The sequence below is a fragment of the Akanthomyces muscarius genome, chromosome 6 (genome assembly GCF_028009165.1).
Source record: "Akanthomyces muscarius strain Ve6 chromosome 6, whole genome shotgun sequence".
Classification (NCBI taxonomy): domain Eukaryota; kingdom Fungi; phylum Ascomycota; class Sordariomycetes; order Hypocreales; family Cordycipitaceae; genus Akanthomyces; species Akanthomyces muscarius.
In genome coordinates, this window is record NC_079246.1 from 3813493 (window position 1) to 3830785 (window position 17293).

Here is a 17293-nt window from a genome sequence, read left to right on the forward strand (position 1 = left end):
GGAAAGCTATTCTAGATCTACTAACACTATAAATAGAGAGATAATATAATAGTTAGTAAGATAAGGCTAGATACTATAAAGGAGTAACTAGTCCTATATAAGTAGGTTTATAAAAGGAGAATTAATTCTTTAATATATAGAAAGTGTATAGAAAGTATATAGAAAGTATATAGAAAGTATATAGATTAGAATTTCGCTATATAGAATATAGAATATAGAGTATAGAAAATTATATATAGATTAAATAATCTATACGCGTATAGATAGAAAGCCTGCTAGTAGCCTCGCTAGTGTTATTTACAAAGAAACCAGGAGGTGGTCTTGAGTTCTGTGTCCACTACCGAGCACTCAATATAATAACCATCCAAAACTAATACTGTTGGAAGCGCAAGGCTTCTATCGGGCGAGATATCACGATGGGTAACGAGGTTATTCCGGTATAATGTTGATGCTCATTCATAGTCCTCTAGCTATGGATAACGTACGACTGAATTGGTGTTGAGACCACCCCGCGTGAGGTCTGTTTCAGCCACTGTTTGAGGCCATTCGCACTGACTCCGCCGTCCGAGGTGGCGGCGGAAGCAACAATCAATGATCTTGAGAAATTAACACCACCACTAGTTTTGCAGCAATTTTGGTGGGAGGACGTTTTCGGATTAGCGCATTAATAGACATTCTTAAACCTTTGTGGAAAAAAGTACAGGTACAGTATAGGTCTATTTATGTATTTCGAAAAGACCGACTGCTTACTAGACGTATCGAACCGTGACGTCGGCCCACGCGGCTGACGTCTTATACACACGCACCCCAACCCTACCGTCCTTGTAAGTCCCGTCTCTGACTTGCATGATTGGATTTTTCATTGCGGCATCATCCAGGTAGACAGAAATGAGATCTCCTCGCGCCACTACTCCAAGACGATGAATTCCTTTGGAAGAGTCCTTAATGGTGGCTGGCACCTTGGCAAGATCTCTCCAACCATTGTTCTCGTATCCAAGGACCGCGTAGCCGTCTGTCGAGATACCAAAGTAGTATCCCCGGAAACTAGTATCGCCGCGGACGGTGGCCTGGTCACGGAAGACGACACCACTGTTACCACCACGCTCTACTCGCGTATACACGTCCAGCGTGAAGTCCGCGAACGGTATTTGGTGTATGGCTCTGCCGCCTTCAGAGTACTTGCCAGTTATCTCACGCTTTACGATACGGAACTCGCCGCCGTATGAGGTCCAATACTCTGGCCCGTCGTTGGGTCGATCAATCGAGGGTGTGGGTGGTTGGATCTGAGCATCCCAATCGTGCACAGGCCCTGCGCAGTATGCATAGGACCTCACCAGTGTGGCGGTGCAGTCCTGTGTACTGAGGGAGGGATTGACTTTCAGGAAAAGGGAAATGTCAATCTTGTTTTTCAAGCAGATCGAAACGCAGTCATCGTCCTTGTCGGCAACGTGCCATCGCCCACACCTCCTGGTCGTGTTCTTCGCAACTACACCACTGTCTGGAGGAGGAATGACTGTATTCGCATATCCATCTGCTTGCTTCGGCGCAACGGGAGACCCGACTGTGCTGTTGAACTGTCCATTCTGCGGCGCGAGACAGACGACCCGCCCTAACGCGGAAGCAGCGGTGTGGAGGTTGCTGCAATCAAAGTAGAGCCATGAATTGTAGTGTCGAAGGCTACCTGGAAGCTCACCAAGTATGTAGTTAGCCTCTATGCTGCTGCAGGTATCATCGGGTTGAACTTTGTAGACATGGGCGCAGCTGAGGGGCAAACAAATTTTGAGTCCCGGCTGAATAGCGCTGCAATTGGCAATGGTTGGATTCGTGCCATACAGTGCCGCTGAAGAGACATTTTTGGACAACGCAATGGAGTCACAGGACTGGCCATTGTCAGGTACTTCATACCACTGCTGCGATACGCAGAGGTCAGACCTTGGAATCTCCGCCGGCGGAGCGACCGATGGAGGGATGGATGTGTCGGACTTGATTCCACACTTTTTCACAACGAAATCGAGCGAATCTTTGTACATTTCGCCATAAATGGAGTAGGACGAACGTTGCATCATCCGAAGGCGACCGGCGTAGCAGTCTGAACAAAGCTCGTTCTGTGGCATGCTCTGCACATCGCTGACGAGCGTGAAATCCCTAATGATATCGTTGCAATAACGGTCCGACTTTGGATCCTTGGAACAGGTTTCATTGACTCCCGCCCACATGCGTCCACCAAGCAAGGTGGGAATCTGACTGGAGATGTTGTAGCCATTGCAGTTATCGTTGACGTTGTCAAACCAGGACTTCAAGGACAGCCCGCATCCTTCATCACAGACGGCGTCCATCAGCTTCGCACTTGATAGTGAGCCGCGATACTGCGGTTCAGCGAACGAGGAGACCAAGTCGACACATAGAATCTTGGAAGTCAAGGCGGACTTGCAAAGATCGGGTAGTGGGACATTCTGCAACCCGTCGGCGGTGTAAACCTCAAATCCAGGAAACTTGTACCTGCCACTGACTTCCTTGGAGCCCTGGAGCCACGCCAGAATAGAAGAGAGGAAACCATTGATATTATCTTTGGCGTATGTCGGCACAGCGCCGAGCGGTGACACCATCTCGACAATGGCCTTTGTGCAAAGGTTGTATATCCAGATGTCATGGCTGTTCTGAATATCGATTGCACGAGCTTGGCAGTCTTCCGTCTTTAAGCAATCTTGTGAATATTGGGAAAACCACGAGTACAATCCAGAACCGAGCATGTAAATGGATGACGAGTCGATCAGGCGAACGGCCCAAGAGGAGGCACAGCGCAAGTCGGTTGGGCTGCAATCACTAAAGGTCGGATCGTTGGGAAATGTTCCAGCCTTGAATGGCTGTGGTGCCATTGGAGAAGGTTGATAATACGGTGACTCTGTCTGTATCATTCCCATCAAGATGTTTTTAGCACCCGAAAGCTGATACTGATAAAAGACAGCGTGCTCCGAGGCCGTCCCCCACAGCCAAGCTCGCTGACTTTCGATGAGAATGCCACGCCCAACGTAAATGTCGATCTGGTCCTGGGTTACAGTATCGAGATCATGGTCTGCGACCCATGCCCATACATTTTCGAGATATGCTGTTGACTCGGGTTTTAGATGAAGCAGAAGCGAGGCGGCCTTGCATTGCGCATTGACCGCTCCGGTGAGTTTGGGGCACTGGGCTTTCTGCAGCTTAGACCCAATTGCACCTCCCACGCGAAAGTGAGAATCTAGAACAAGGAAGAAACCGATTAACATCACGAGCTTTTTGCTTCAGAAAGCCATTGCGCCAGTTGAAGACTTACCCCACATTCCCACTGATCCTTTGCTTGACTCTTGAGCATTCCATTCCATGAGGACGGCGCCTGCAGTCGCGCCAGAGACCGTCACCATCATATCCTGGATCTCAATGATTCCACGTTCTCCAGGCTCTCCAACCTGGACAACCGCACGAGGCTCTGCTTCATTCTCAAACTTTGCGCCCGTTGCCATGATCTGCGACCAAGCCTGACCTATTACTCTAGAGCCGATTGGGAATTTCACCGTGTCCCTCACCAGATACACTCCAAAGGGGAAATACACAACAGATGATGTATTGGCTGCCCCTTGGAGAATGGCGTTCAAAACGTAGGTGTCGTCTGTTTTCCCGTCGCCCTTTGCGCCGAGCTGCCGAACATTCATAATCTTATTGCGTGGAACGTCGTAGTACTTTGGCCGACGACGCGTGAAGAGGTTGCGCTGCATCTTATCGTATGCGCTTCCAAGAAGCTCCTCGCTGCGGTTCATCGCGGGGATGTAGTCCGCATCAACGAAACGGCTCGTTCCCTTGGCGTCTGTGACGCGACCGAACCCCCAGCTGGGAACGTGCACCTCCTGTCCGCCGGCCAGCAGATCGCGATTCTTGACGGTATCCTTGACTGCGGCCGTGACATTGAAGAAGCCCACGTTTTGCATGAGAAATGAGGTCGAGCTATCGGCCTGCAGAGATGTGACGATTCCGGCCGGGGTATTGGCGATGATAGTGTCGGTTAGCAGCAGCGACCCGACGCCTTGGCCGGTGCTGTGGGAACCGCCCGCGCCACCTGTGATCACCAATCCGCGCGTGCAGCTTTCGATGATGAAATCTTGCATAGTCCATGCCCAGTCCCAGTGTACCTGAAGCGCTGTGTTGCTTCGGGCAAAGACCAAATGGCTAGTCGTAAATTGCTGGTTGCCAAAGTACGCTCCGAAGTTGCCACCGACAAAGACAAGCTCTGACAGGAAGCCGCCGGAACCATTTTCCATGTAGATCCCCTGCTGTGTGTTGTCTGGGTAATCTGAATTGTACAGCATGTAAAACTCAATATTTTCGAGCGACGTGCCCTGCGCGACCTGCCAATGGATCGCGCAGATGTATGCCCGGCGCTCCGTAAGACGGATATCCATTTTGAAATTCTTAACGCTGCGCAGGAAGTTGTTTGTGTTTAAATACCTGCTTGAGTGTTAGATATGACTTCAGAATCTTATATTATCAAGAGATTATTCATACCAGCCAATGTCGTCTCCAACATAGACGTTGCTAGTAATGACGCCTAGGCCGACGAAGCTTTGGGCAGCGAGGATGGTTGGCACGTTCTTGGGCTTTCATGCTTTGTTAGCCTCGAAGTTTCCAATGATATACACTTAGATATTCTTACGTCACCTAGAAGCTGTGTATTGTAGTACTGGATGATAGGGCTGCTAACAAGGTAGGTGCCTGACGGAAAATACACGACAGCAGGATAGATGGTACTGGAGCCGCAGTCCGGACCACATCTGCCGCCGTTGGCAATTGCCCTGTTGATTGCTTCTGTATCATCGGCTTTGCCATCACCTTTGGCTCCATAGTCTTTCACGTTTCTCCAGACTCTGTAGCCAGCAGGCGCGAACGGGCTTTGACCAGGAAAGCTCTGGTCGTCAATCAACCAATACCCGGTGTCACGTTTTCCAACGCCAGCTGCATCATCTGCAAAGACGGACAGTCGTCCTTCTGGAGCGTCTAAGCTTTGGGGAACCTCGGTATCATTTGTCATTCCAGAGCTATACTTCTCTCGCATCTCCCTTGCAATCTGCTCATGATCGCCAGAGGGAACCTGCGCCGTCGACTCGGCAAGATCCCGGGCTGCCTGTCTGAGCTCATCCGGAATCGTGTAGCTTGTAACGTTTTGCGTGCCGTCAGAGGTTATGTTGCTCCGCCTGACAGCATGCTTCTCGTCTGGCAAGTATCGCAGTGGTTGGGCAAGCTTGCTCGAGCCTGCCGCGTCTTCCTCTTGCAGCTTGAACTCGTATTTATTGAAAACTGGGCTCTCAAATCGAGCTAAGTTGATCTTTTCGAGGGTTCTGAGGGCTTGAGAGATGAGAGCAGCCGCACTGTTATTGGCTGGCAGTGTTGCATTCGCAAGCTCTGGACCGGCGACTGTCTGGCAGGACGCAACTGGGAGATGGAGCAGTCCTGCGCTAAGGACTTGCGCAAATCGCATAGTGACTGTGAAAGTCTCAAATATCTGCAGCTTTTGGGGGGGGGGGGGGGGGGGGGCGAACGCGAATAAAATGAAGTGCGGTCTGCCATTTGACAAATTGGCGTGGGCGAGCGACTTAAAGGAAAAAGCTTGTCACTTGAACTAGTGAGTACCGTTACGCGAAATTGGCAATTTAACAGGCAATTAAAAGTTTTCCATAGTATATTACACGTGCCACGCCCCCATTTTCGTTCTTCACTTTACGTGTAATGAAACTCGGCCGCAGTTGTTCCTTCAGGTGAAAACTCGCCAATGAGTATTGTTGCGTGTCATCTGGTGAATTCTGTACCGCTCGTCAGCAGTAGGCTGCGTGGGCCCAATCAACTTATATTTATTTGACCCAGTTTACGTAGAATAAAGTGGCTAATGCCAAGCCTCAAAGGCTGGAATAGGTGATTCCTAGCGACCGTTAAAATTGCATCAAATATATCATAATCAAACAACTAATACTTCTAAGCTCCGGACGTAGCACGTGGTATCTAATTTTCATTTGTTAGATTGAGCACTATATTTGTCTGGAGACTCTTTGTCTTCCTGGCCGTCGTCGTAAATTCTGGAGCCAGTTATGGTTATGCGTCAAGTATAAGACTCCTTGAAAGCACCACAGGCTTCCTGATTCGGTGACTGTCAATGCATATCTCTCACCAGCCTTGGAGTGGACGGTATCTTGCTATGGCCCCCTCCTTTGTTGGCAACCGCAGCAAGGGTTTCCTTGTCTTCCTATATGCTTTTTTTTATGTTCTTACAACTGTTACCGCGCAGGACTGTAGCGCGTCAAACCATTGCGCTGTTGGATGCTGCACCAAATGGGGGTTTTGCGGCCTCGGTCCTGAATGTGAGTTTATGACCTAAACTATGACCGCGTGACGAAAAGGAAAGGTATACTAATAAGAGTATAACTGAAAAGACTGCAACTCTGATATTTGTGTCGCCAACTGTGACAGAAAGTCCCAGTGCGACCCCGGCGGTTTCGGTTCCAAATATGCCGAGCGCGTCAAGTGTCCTCTGAATGTCTGCTGTTCTAAATTCGGATTCTGCGGCCTCACAGAGGAATTTTGCGGCAATAAAAAGGTCAAGAAGAGGTCTTGTGGCGATGGCCACGAGTTGCAGCGCGTGGTCGGGTACTACGAGGGTTGGTCAACTCAGAGGCCATGCAACCGATTCGTCCCCGAGCAGATTCCTCTTGGCGTTTACACGCATTTGAACTTTGCTTTCGCTACAATCAATCCAGTCACTTTTGAGATTCAGCCGGCTTCTCATAAAGATCCGGAGTATTACAAGCGGTTGACCTATCTCAAGCGCCTCGATCCAGATTTGAAAGTCTTCATAGCAATTGGAGGCTGGACGTTCAATGACCCTGGCCCAACGGCAACGACATTTTCTGATATTGCTCGATCTAAAGCAAACCAAGATGCATTTATCAAGTCCCTGATAAGCTTTATGGCTACATACGATTTTGATGGTGTAGATCTCGATTGGGAGTATCCCGGGGCAAAGGATCGCAGCGGCCGCGATGAAGATTTTGAGAACTTCCCCAGTTTCATGGCAGATTTGAAGAAAGCTCTCAAGTCTACAGGCGGAAGAGATGGAATAAGTATTACGTTACCGGCATCATATTGTAAGTTAATGCGGCCGAGATTGCTGCAGCAGAGTTCTACTAACCAATAGCGAAGGGTATCTGCAGCATTTCGACATTGTTAAACTGGCACCGCACGTGGATTTCTTCAACATGTGAGTAGGACTGAAACAGAAAAGGACAAGTCTCAATACTCGGCCAAAGAAACAGGTGCTAATTGACTAAAAATAACATTATAGGATGACGTACGATCTTCACGGTACTTGGGATCAAGGCAACAAATGGGTCGGCCCATATCTCAATGCGCACACCAACCTGACGGAAATAGAAGAAGGTATGAATCTCCTGTGGCGAAATAATATCAACCCAAACAAGGTCGTTCTTGGAATGGCATTCTACGGTCGAGCATTTACGGCCGTTGACGGGAACTGTCGACAGCCTGGGTGCACCTATGCATCGGGCGCGCCGGCTCAAAGATGCAGCAAGGAGGTAAGCGTCATGCTCAACTCTGAAATACTGGACGTCATAAAGGAAACGAGTGCGAAGCCGTATCTGGACAAGAAAGCCGCGGTGAAGGTATTGCCTTTCGGGGACAGACACTGGGTGGCATACGATGACGAGGAGACCTTTAAACTGAAGGCTGCCTTTGCTCGGAGTCAGTGCATGAGTGGCCTCATGGTCTGGGCCGTATCACACGACACGAAGAATGCTGATTTTACCGGTGCACTCGCCCTCGCCGTTGGTAGAAAGTTCCCGTCGCTTCCCAACCTCGTCCGCCTGCCGGTGGGCAGCGACGACGGGCTCGAGAAGGTCGTCACCAAGCAGCCGCAGTGCATGTGGACAAACTGTGGCGAGGAGTGTCCGAGTAACTGGGTTCGGGTCATGCGCCAAGGACCTGGTGCGAGGAAGAACGAGCGCATGGCCGATCCGACAGGCTGCGGCGACCGTGGACTGCATTACTTCTGCTGTCCTCCCGATACCGAGGCGCCTACGTGTGGCTGGTACACGCACAACAATGGCAAATGCGATCCCAAGTGCCCTTCTGGCTTCACCGAGGTCGGAGCTCTCCAGGAGCACTGTAACAATGGCAAATACCAGGCCGGCTGCTGCACCGTCGGCGGCAGCAACATGAAGCTGCACGAACAATGCAAATGGTTGAACTGGCCCGATTGCGACGCTGGCAAGTGCGAAGCCGATGAGGTCGCCCTGTCGTCGACAGGAAACGGCGGCGGCGAGTGTAGAATGAGGAACTGGAACGACTTCCTCTCGCCGATCGAGCTCGAGGAGCGCAAGTACTGCTGCGACAGCAGCGAGAACCAGAAGTGGGAGGACTGCCAGTGGTACGACTCTCTCGGCGATGGCCCGGCGGACGACAGTGTCTTTTGCCGTACAGGTTGTCCGCCCGATCGAGTCCGCGTGGCCATGGATACCTTTGTCAACGACGGAGCCAACGGCCGACGCTGTAAGCGCGGCGGCCGATCCAAATGCTGCATCCCCCGATCTGCGACCGTTACAAAACGAGAGTCTTCCAAGGACGCGTTGTATCGCGATACGCTGACAGAGTTTATCAAGAGGCCCGTATGCGAGAACACTTCGCTCAAACGATCCCTCCCGCTGCTGTCGGAAAGTCACGAGCCAAAGGGCCATGTCCGGCGCGGCAAACTGCAGCTGAGAGCCTCCTCCGCGGACGAGGAGCGCGTCGTGCGGTTTGTTGGTCTGATTGTCACGCAGACGGCTACTAGCAGCCAGGTTGCCATTTGGGAGCAGGTCGTCGCCACCAAGTACCCTGGCCTGAAGCCACAGCTCATCTGGTCCTGGCTCAAGAACAGCGCATATGCAAACGACTATGGATGGTCGCACTTCTCGACGCTATTCGCCTGCAACCTCCCGCACTACAATCAGTTGATACAGGGTAAAGGCGTGTCTTGCCCTTGCAAGACAGAGGTCTGCTGTCCGGGAGGCGGCAACGAATGCAGCGACGAGGGATTCGCCGAGGATGACAGCTCCGATACCAGCAGGCGACGGTCTGACGGCTCAGAGTCTCCAGAGCTTCTGGAGACAAGAGACGATGAGACTGGGGTTTTTAATGCGTCTGAAAGTGCTAAAGCCGTGCTATTCGCCGGCTCTAGAGTCCCTCCAGGTGATCCTCGACCTTACTCTACATCATTTACGACAGGGCAGGTACTCAGTTTTTTCTCTCTCGCGGTAAGTTACACATCTCCTTTTAAGGAAAACATTGTTTTCTCAGTCATCTATGTTTGCTCGGAATATTTGACGTTAACAGATACATTTTTTCTGTTAGTATCAACCAAGCAACCTCTTATCAGCCACAAGTCCTATAAGGAATTTCGGTCTTACATTTACGGGCGATGGTGATTGCGTTAGTGTTGAGGTTCATTATGAGGTGGTGCTTTTCGGACAACCTGGATACCATAGTAAGTTCTTTCTATACTTGTGAGCCTCTATGAGCTGAGATAAACTACGTATTAACTGGCAGGGTTCTAGTGGAACACATTCTTGAGCTCAATACCATATACCGGTTTTTTGGAGCTGCTGAAAGTGGACATTTCCCAGACATGACCTTGGATCCGCATTACCGCGTACCGGCCAGCTTCTTTATGACTTTGAGCAGGAATTATGGTATCGGGCCTCCCATGAGGGGCGGTCAACTAAGCGGCGTTCCAATTGTTCGAATCATGAATGCTCTCGGGAGTCTGGATTTCAGCGACCATTTCGTGTTAGCACAGGGCGGACTGAATATGTTGAAAACAAAGGTGAGATGGTTACCAATCTTAAATACTCGACTTTCACTCTCTGTTTCTTCCTTCCTTCCTTCCTTCCTTCCTTCCTTTCTTCCTTCCTTCCTTCCTTCCTTTCTTTCTTTCCTTTTTTTCTTTCTTTTTAGCCGCATCTTACTTCTTACTTTACTGATGCGTTGATACTAACCACGTCTGCAGATCTGGAAGTTGAATGAGCCAGTTGGGCATGACATCATGGCAAATTACCTAGATCGAGCGACTACCGACGGTAGCTTCCTCCGCGAGATAAGACAGGTAAGGAGGAGAATGCTATAATCAATACGTTTCAAGTTGGAAAAAGACTAAAATTTCCTAGATCATCGCCGTATTCAGCTATTACGGCGACCACATCGTCTGGCAGAACATGTTGGGAACGTATTGGGCAGTACGTGAGGAGCTTATGAGAGCACAGAACATATACAACATCCAAAACCCGGGGGCGACTGTGGATGTGGTCCATGTTTGGAGCTTGTACATGAAGTCTCTTTTCCGGCAGCAGCAGTTTCTCGCGCTCGACTTCATCAACGACTGGTACCTGCGCGCGATAAACCTCTACGCCAACGACAACAGCGATGACGTAATCATGTTCATTGCAAGGCTGTCGACACTATTTAGGTATACAAGAGACATAGAGCTACCTATTGAGACCATGCAGTAAAGGTCTGGCTTTTCTGTTATTTAGACCAAGATGGAGCCAAGGCCCGTCCAATGTTAGCTACTGGTTAGGTGGGGAGAAAAAAACCAGGAAAAGAAGAACAAAAAAAGCGTCTAGATATGGTTAGTGTATACTCCGGTGTCTTTCCTATCATTTATGATCTTTTATATGACTATAATTTTTATCATCTTATTCTATTGATGCTCGATACTCTTGTCACTCTTCGCGGTCCCAAAACGGCTGTACCTGCGCTATTCGCACAACCAGGGCAACCAGGCTTCCCCAGTTTCCCCCAGCCAAGGAGCTGACATAAAATTGTCCGAATCCTCTGCCCCAAGTCCTGCGTGCCACAGCACTCCTGGCCTGACTGGGTCCGAGGTCACGACCAGGTAGAGCGGTACGTCCAGGAGCCCGAACCACAGGCTCGGCAGGAGTTTCCACGCGCCGTAGAACCAGAACACGCCGAGTCCGTCCCCCTCATCCGCCCAGGTCGAAATGACCGGACAGCACAGAAAATACGCGGCTCCCTTGTCGTCGCGCTCTTCGTACTCGGGCACGCGCAGCAGGTTCCTCATCGCCTGCTCATCCACCATGAGACACACCCTGTAGCGCGTGTCCTCGTTTTCGTACCCTGGACACGGGCTGAGCTCCTCGGCAAATGCGCGGAACCGAGCGGCAATAGCCTCCACTGTCGCGTTGTTCAAGGCGACGGGGTCCTCAATCACCTCGTTGCGAAAGCGCCGTAGCAGCTCGTTGTTGGGCGCCGGGTCCGGGTTCCAGACGGGCCTTACCCAGTCAATCTGAACATGTGTATATCGCCGCACAATTTTGTTCAGAACTTCGAGGGCCTTTGGGAATAGCTCGTCTGACTCTGGTGTGTAGACGGTCCTATATATCGTAAATCCCCATGTGCAGCCGTAGTGAGAAGCGGCACAGTAATGATTTAGCTTAGCCAGGTCGCGATGGCAGCCGCGTTTCTTTCGGCAGTAGTGCCATGGCTCCGATGGCTCCAACAGCTCCTTGACGACCGGTGGAAAAGCGTCGTCCATAATGTCGCGTGTTCTATAGCAACTTGATGCTAGATCTTAATTAGAAAGTATTCAGGAGTATCGGTATCCGTATGCCAGTGAGGATTGGCAACCGTTAGTCCGGTTCTTAAAGAGGGTTGAGAGTTACAGCTTGGCTTCGCACCACATGCACCGGTTTATTATGGGCCTTTGATCACATGACAAGTGAAATATACGGTGACAGAATCGCGCTTTGTGAAATTAATTAATGTATTTAAAGAGCGACCTTGGACCCTCCAAGGGCTGCAACCTTCCAGGCGTTCGCAGAGTGGGCACTGTTTAGCAACAATGCCTATTAGCGAACGAATCCGCTCCACGTGTTTGTGTTTTTGTTTTCTCATGTCTTTGAAAGAGGAAAAGAGGAAAGTTATCGTTGGCAAACAAGTTGGCTCTTTGGTGCCCATGGTGGAGTCGGGATTTGTCAGATCGAATTTGATTTGATTTGACTATTACGTCCGTCTGCGCGGGGGACTAGCTCACTGGTGGTGGTCGTAAAGCTATTGAAGGTTCAGGTGGGGCAAAAAGGCAAAAAGCGGTGAGTCTTGACCGCATATGCAATGCATATGCAATGGACGTACTGTGCGCTTGTCGGAAAGCTCATCTGCATACGCCATGCATATGCCGGCAGCCAGCTCTGCATATGCCCCCGGCCATAAATACGGTGTAGAAGAATTCTCATGCTATGGCGCAAAAGACGGTCAGAAAATTGAGTGAAGAGATAACAAGGAGAAAAATGATAAAGCACATAAGCCTCGCATATGCCATACATATGCTATTATCACACACAACAAAAATCAACTTCAATATTATTACATGATGTCATCACCAGAGTCAAGCGCGGTGAACCCTTGGGGGCAGCTGTTTCAGCATAATGAGGTAAGAATACCCTAATAAGGCTCTGGGCATATGCTAACAACATCAAGGACCTATTCGCCAACACTCTCGAAGACGATGACCCTACAAGCTTTTTTAATATCCCGAAAGAGATTATTGAAGAGTCTGGGCTTATGCTCAGTGGGCGCGGAGCGCGTGCTGTGAGCGTTCGCAAAGTGATTGATTGCATTGCTCTTCCAAGCTATCCAAAAGCATCGATGGATGGATTGGTATATATTATACCAAATATATCCCCGACATATGCTGGCGATAAGGTTGAGGAAGTGACAAACTTCATACAAGAGCAAATGAGTATTGTAAGTAATACTGGGCATATGCCAGTGCTATGCTCACTATCTACTAGGTACAGTTTGGTTCAACTCGGGTTGGCAAATGCACAACTGTTTCTCTGGTATTCTTGTGAGTAAATTCTTCAAGTGTGCAGATGCTGAGCATATACTGACTAGAGATAGGGAGCAGATGCTTGGAAAAGGAGCGCAGGCACAGTGCTGGCATATGGCCTTCAAATGCACTGGAATACGAGTCTGCTCAAAAATCAAGCAAGATCTTATAACCTACCAAGACGACTGGAATAATGGTTTTAACCCAGAGAATATTGGCCGCATACGCCAAACATATGCCACAAGTATTGATACCATGGAGATTGACGAACGCACACGAATGAAGACGGAAGCAGCATACCTGGCATATAAGAAGATATGGGATAGTTCACGACGCCCTTGTCGGCTACTCCCTGTATCAGAAGACCCTGAGAGTCTACCAGGCATATGCTGCGAAGAGCAACTAATGACCTGGGTCCAGACTGACGGGCAGTACTTTATTGGCTGTCCACAAACATCGAATGAGGCCTGTCAGCACACACAGCTCCGAGTTGTTATTGGTAATATTGACCTAGCATATCTTCAGCATATGGTCGAGTATGGGTTACACGAGCCCGAGGAGCCTCTACGCGATACTTGCTCTTTTTGGGATGCCTCAAATACACGGAGAAAGGACTGTGGTAAGTGATAAGAATATATAGAATGTAGAGTGAGCATATGCTAATAATATATAGTATTTCAGCATAAGGATATATCCCGCCTACGTCCACACAGTTGCCGTGTTAAATTTGACGTCTACATACCAATTAATAACCGCCGTTTCCCTTGGTATATGCTCAGCACACGCGACGTCCATACCCACGTTCCACCGCCACCAAAAAACATACCACAAGATATTCTTAAACATCTTATTTATGCCCTCTCTGAGCGAGATGATTTATTATATCTAACTGCTCGTAAGTATTATTCTATACTATTTAAAGCATATGCTAATAACATACCCTATAGGGAAAATATTTTTAAGCCCTTTACTTAATGAATTCCTTAAAAAGTATAAGGCTAAGAATATTCGGAGCATCCACCCAGCATTGAATTGTGAGGATAAAATACATGCAATACTTATACGTGCACGATTCCTTAAATACCCTGAGGGTAATGATATTGCAGGTAAGTGCTATTTAGAATGTTGTGGGCATATGCGCTAACCATGCTAGGTGTACAACGAGAATTCTGCCTTGACCAAATCCGTGAGCCAAACCAGCAATGGATACGTGAGATCAAATTCTACGGCTCTGAGTATTGGATCATCATATGCTCAAAAAGCCAGGCTTCTGCTGCTCAGAAGGCAAGATGTATACAAATTGATCTATCTTTTAAGATGATTCGAGGGAAAGCAAATATTCTTAGCATCTCAAGCTGGAATGACACTTCTAATCGTAAGCATATGCCCAGTCCAGATAATACCTATCTCTAACCTACATATCTAGTTCGCGAAACATATATTTATGCTATAACAACAATCACAACTACAGAGGCATACACTGATGTAAGTAAGTGCCCAGCATATACCCAGGACACTACTGATCTAAATAGATGTTCGCAGCAATGTTTCGGTGGCTTGGTGACATTGGTGGCTTTAGCATACGCTGGCACCATCTCGAGCATATGCCACACGGAAGACCTCCTCCTATGTTCTATACAGTGACGACAGATATGGATGGGAAGCAAGCACATGGTGAGCAGCTACACAGCATATACGGAGAATATAGCTAATATCATTAGGACTTGGCAATTACTTACAAAGTCTTGATTCACGATGGACCTGGCAAGAACATTTAGAGCATGTGCTTATCTTCTGCCAGGTACATGTCCAACGGAACTGGCGACATAACCATCCTGATGCTCCTGATGAGTATACATATATGTCGCTCCTAGACTCACCATCTGCTGAGATCTATAATGAGGAAGTACGTCAGCTTATTGAGGCACACCCTGAGAGAGCAAGTTGGTTTAAAGCAAAAACAGCTCCCTGGGTTGTTGCTGGGCTTGTTGCAAGTGCCTCAAAGGTGCCTCCAAAATGGCGATTATATGCTCAGAAGAATACGAATATCGCAGAGAGTGGCCATTGGGAAGACTACTCTGCTGTAGGACAGCACCGCAGCCTACTATCAGGTATCCTAGGGCTACGTCAGCATGTGCTGGAGAAATGCTTCAAGGTCCAAACACAAACAGACCTAGGAGTAGCAGTAACATGGCATAATCGAGGGCCTGTTGCCCGCATAAGCCGAGCATATCTTCGACGAGATACTACTAATCGCATAGCGCAAGATCGACGTATCTCTCAGCCAAACCTACCCCTTAACCCACGGAATCCCTACCATGTTCGACCCGAAGGCTCAAGCCCTGCGTCAGCATATGCCTCCGATACACCAACAACTCCTGTCCCACAAAGATCCTTGCAACCCTCTGAGCCCCCGTCCTCAACAGGTTCTGGGCACATGCCGGCAATCTCTTCGTCACAACACACAATACAGGCCAACAACGTAGGCCTATATGATGCCGAGAATACACGTATAACACCACCTACTCCATCACCACAAAATATACCACAAGAAGATGTGCAGACATTGGCGGAGCATATGCCTGCACAACAACCGGCATATCCGCAAATACAGGGGACAGGTACGCCCCGGCCCTCCTCGGCAGTCGGTAGGCATACGCCCAAAACCGATGGGGCATCAACTGCATTACTAGAGCCTCTCACAGCACCAGCACTAGTTAGGCATATGACTGTAATTGAGCTTAATAGCCTGTTAGATAGTGATCAGTTGGAAACAATCGATCTATCTACAGTCCCAGCCGCGGGCATATGCCAGGATGATGATCTATCAATCATCAGTATAAGAGCTTTAACACCAAGCCGTATTAGACCAATTACTGATGCAGATTGTAAACCAGTAAGTAATAGACATAATATAGGCATATTCCCAGGACTAACTTTCTCTAGGAACCAAAAACACCACAACAACAAAAACGGGATCGCTCTAGCTCATCAGCAACGTGCTCACTACCATCAATTTCTCAGATATCTCTACGACCAAAACGGCCCCGGCATATGCCAGAGATAGATCAATTTGATGATGCTGAGATTTCTGCACTTCTTCTACAGCAGAAGGTGGTCAGAGAGGAGTATAAAGATCTTATTCAAGAGGATATTCAACATATAAAAGAAAAGTGTCAAAGACTCAGACAAGGTATATGCTTAAGAGAGTTTTAAAAGATACTTAACTAATTTATATATAGGAAAGGAAAAAAGAATAAGCTAGTTTTTTTTCGTTTTTTTACGCTAGATTGAAAATTAGATATTAAATAAGTATATGCTAGGAAAATGCTAAGTGGCTTACTTGTGATAACTTTTGTAAAGCCCGGGTAGTCTTTTTAGGTGAAGTAGTTGCGTAGCATATGCTCTGCGACTTATTAACTCTTATCACGGACTCTGTAGAGGTAATATCCTCAGGCATATGCTGACTGCTAGCTGTGTACATTCTGGCTGTGTCCTCAAGTGAGGAGTCTGTGTTAATTGTGGTGTCTGGTTGACCGTTGTCTGAGCATATGCTGGTTTGATCCCGCTCTGATCGTGTGGTTGTAGGATCTAATGTGGGAGAGACTGGCACACCGTGAGCATATGCACACGGTGTGTTGAATGTATTTTCGAACAACATCTGTCGGAAACTTGAACGATGGAATTGTCTACCATATTTCTGTGCAAATGCTAGGTCTTGTTGGCTATAAGATTATTAGCATATGCGTATAATATGAATAGTAGATACCTACGCAAGATACTCAAGCTCAGTCGCTACCTTATATAAAAATGAGGTCTTTGGTAGGTTTTTTGGCTCACGCTGGTACCGAGCATCACGCCAACCGCCATTGAGAACCCAGGCGCGAATAGTACTACTAAGTGTAAGCATATGTCACGTCTATTCTAAAAGAATACTTACTTCTCTCCAATTAGGCGTTCTTCGTCTGATATATTCGCCTTATTTGGGAGGCGGATATGGTAGGGATGTGCTGTTCGAATGTGACGATAAAACTAAAGTATTTGATAAGTATATCCCTAGCAAGCGCCTGGCATATGTTAGGCCACCTACATTCACATTCTCAGTATATACCCTTCCACACATTCTGCCAGTACTGTTGACAATAATATCACAAATGTGTGTGTTGACACGGGAGAGAATTTGTGTGTTTTTCTTCTCAACTGGTCCTAAAATAGAGTTAGCATATGCTGATAAAGTGATATAAATATTCTGACCATGATGGAAGCCAAACTTTGATGGATTTGATGCATTTATCACATCAATATCTGTATACTCTAATAGAAGTTGTCGCGCCATCTTACAGGAATCTCAGTAGAAGATGTAAGGAGGAAGAGGGG

General features: G+C 48.2%; 3 protein-coding genes across 3 annotated transcripts; 1 reads left to right on the forward strand and 2 right to left on the reverse strand.

Moving 5' to 3' along the window:
- Positions 1–749: 749 nt before the first annotated feature.
- Positions 750–5506, reverse strand: LMH87_001367 (uncharacterized protein; the record flags this gene model as incomplete). Its single annotated transcript, XM_056199431.1, has 5 exons — positions 750–3041; positions 3093–3238; positions 3314–4479; positions 4537–4628; positions 4685–5506. The coding sequence occupies 5 exons, from the start codon at positions 5504–5506 to the stop codon at positions 750–752; spliced, it is 4518 nt and encodes a 1505-aa protein (XP_056056278.1).
- A 711-nt stretch (positions 5507–6217) lies between these two features.
- On the forward strand, positions 6218–10577 carry LMH87_001368 (uncharacterized protein; the record flags this gene model as incomplete). Its single annotated transcript, XM_056199432.1, has 8 exons — positions 6218–6380; positions 6453–7163; positions 7219–7276; positions 7361–9326; positions 9424–9556; positions 9627–9895; positions 10079–10174; positions 10236–10577. 8 exons carry the CDS (start codon positions 6218–6220, stop codon positions 10575–10577), a joined length of 3738 nt encoding a protein of 1245 aa, XP_056056279.1.
- A 248-nt stretch (positions 10578–10825) lies between these two features.
- LMH87_001369 (uncharacterized protein) lies at positions 10826–11623 on the reverse strand (the record flags this gene model as incomplete). Its single annotated transcript, XM_056199433.1, has 1 exon — positions 10826–11623. One exon carries the CDS (start codon positions 11621–11623, stop codon positions 10826–10828), a length of 798 nt encoding a protein of 265 aa, XP_056056280.1.
- Between the last annotated feature and the right edge of the window lie 5670 nt (positions 11624–17293).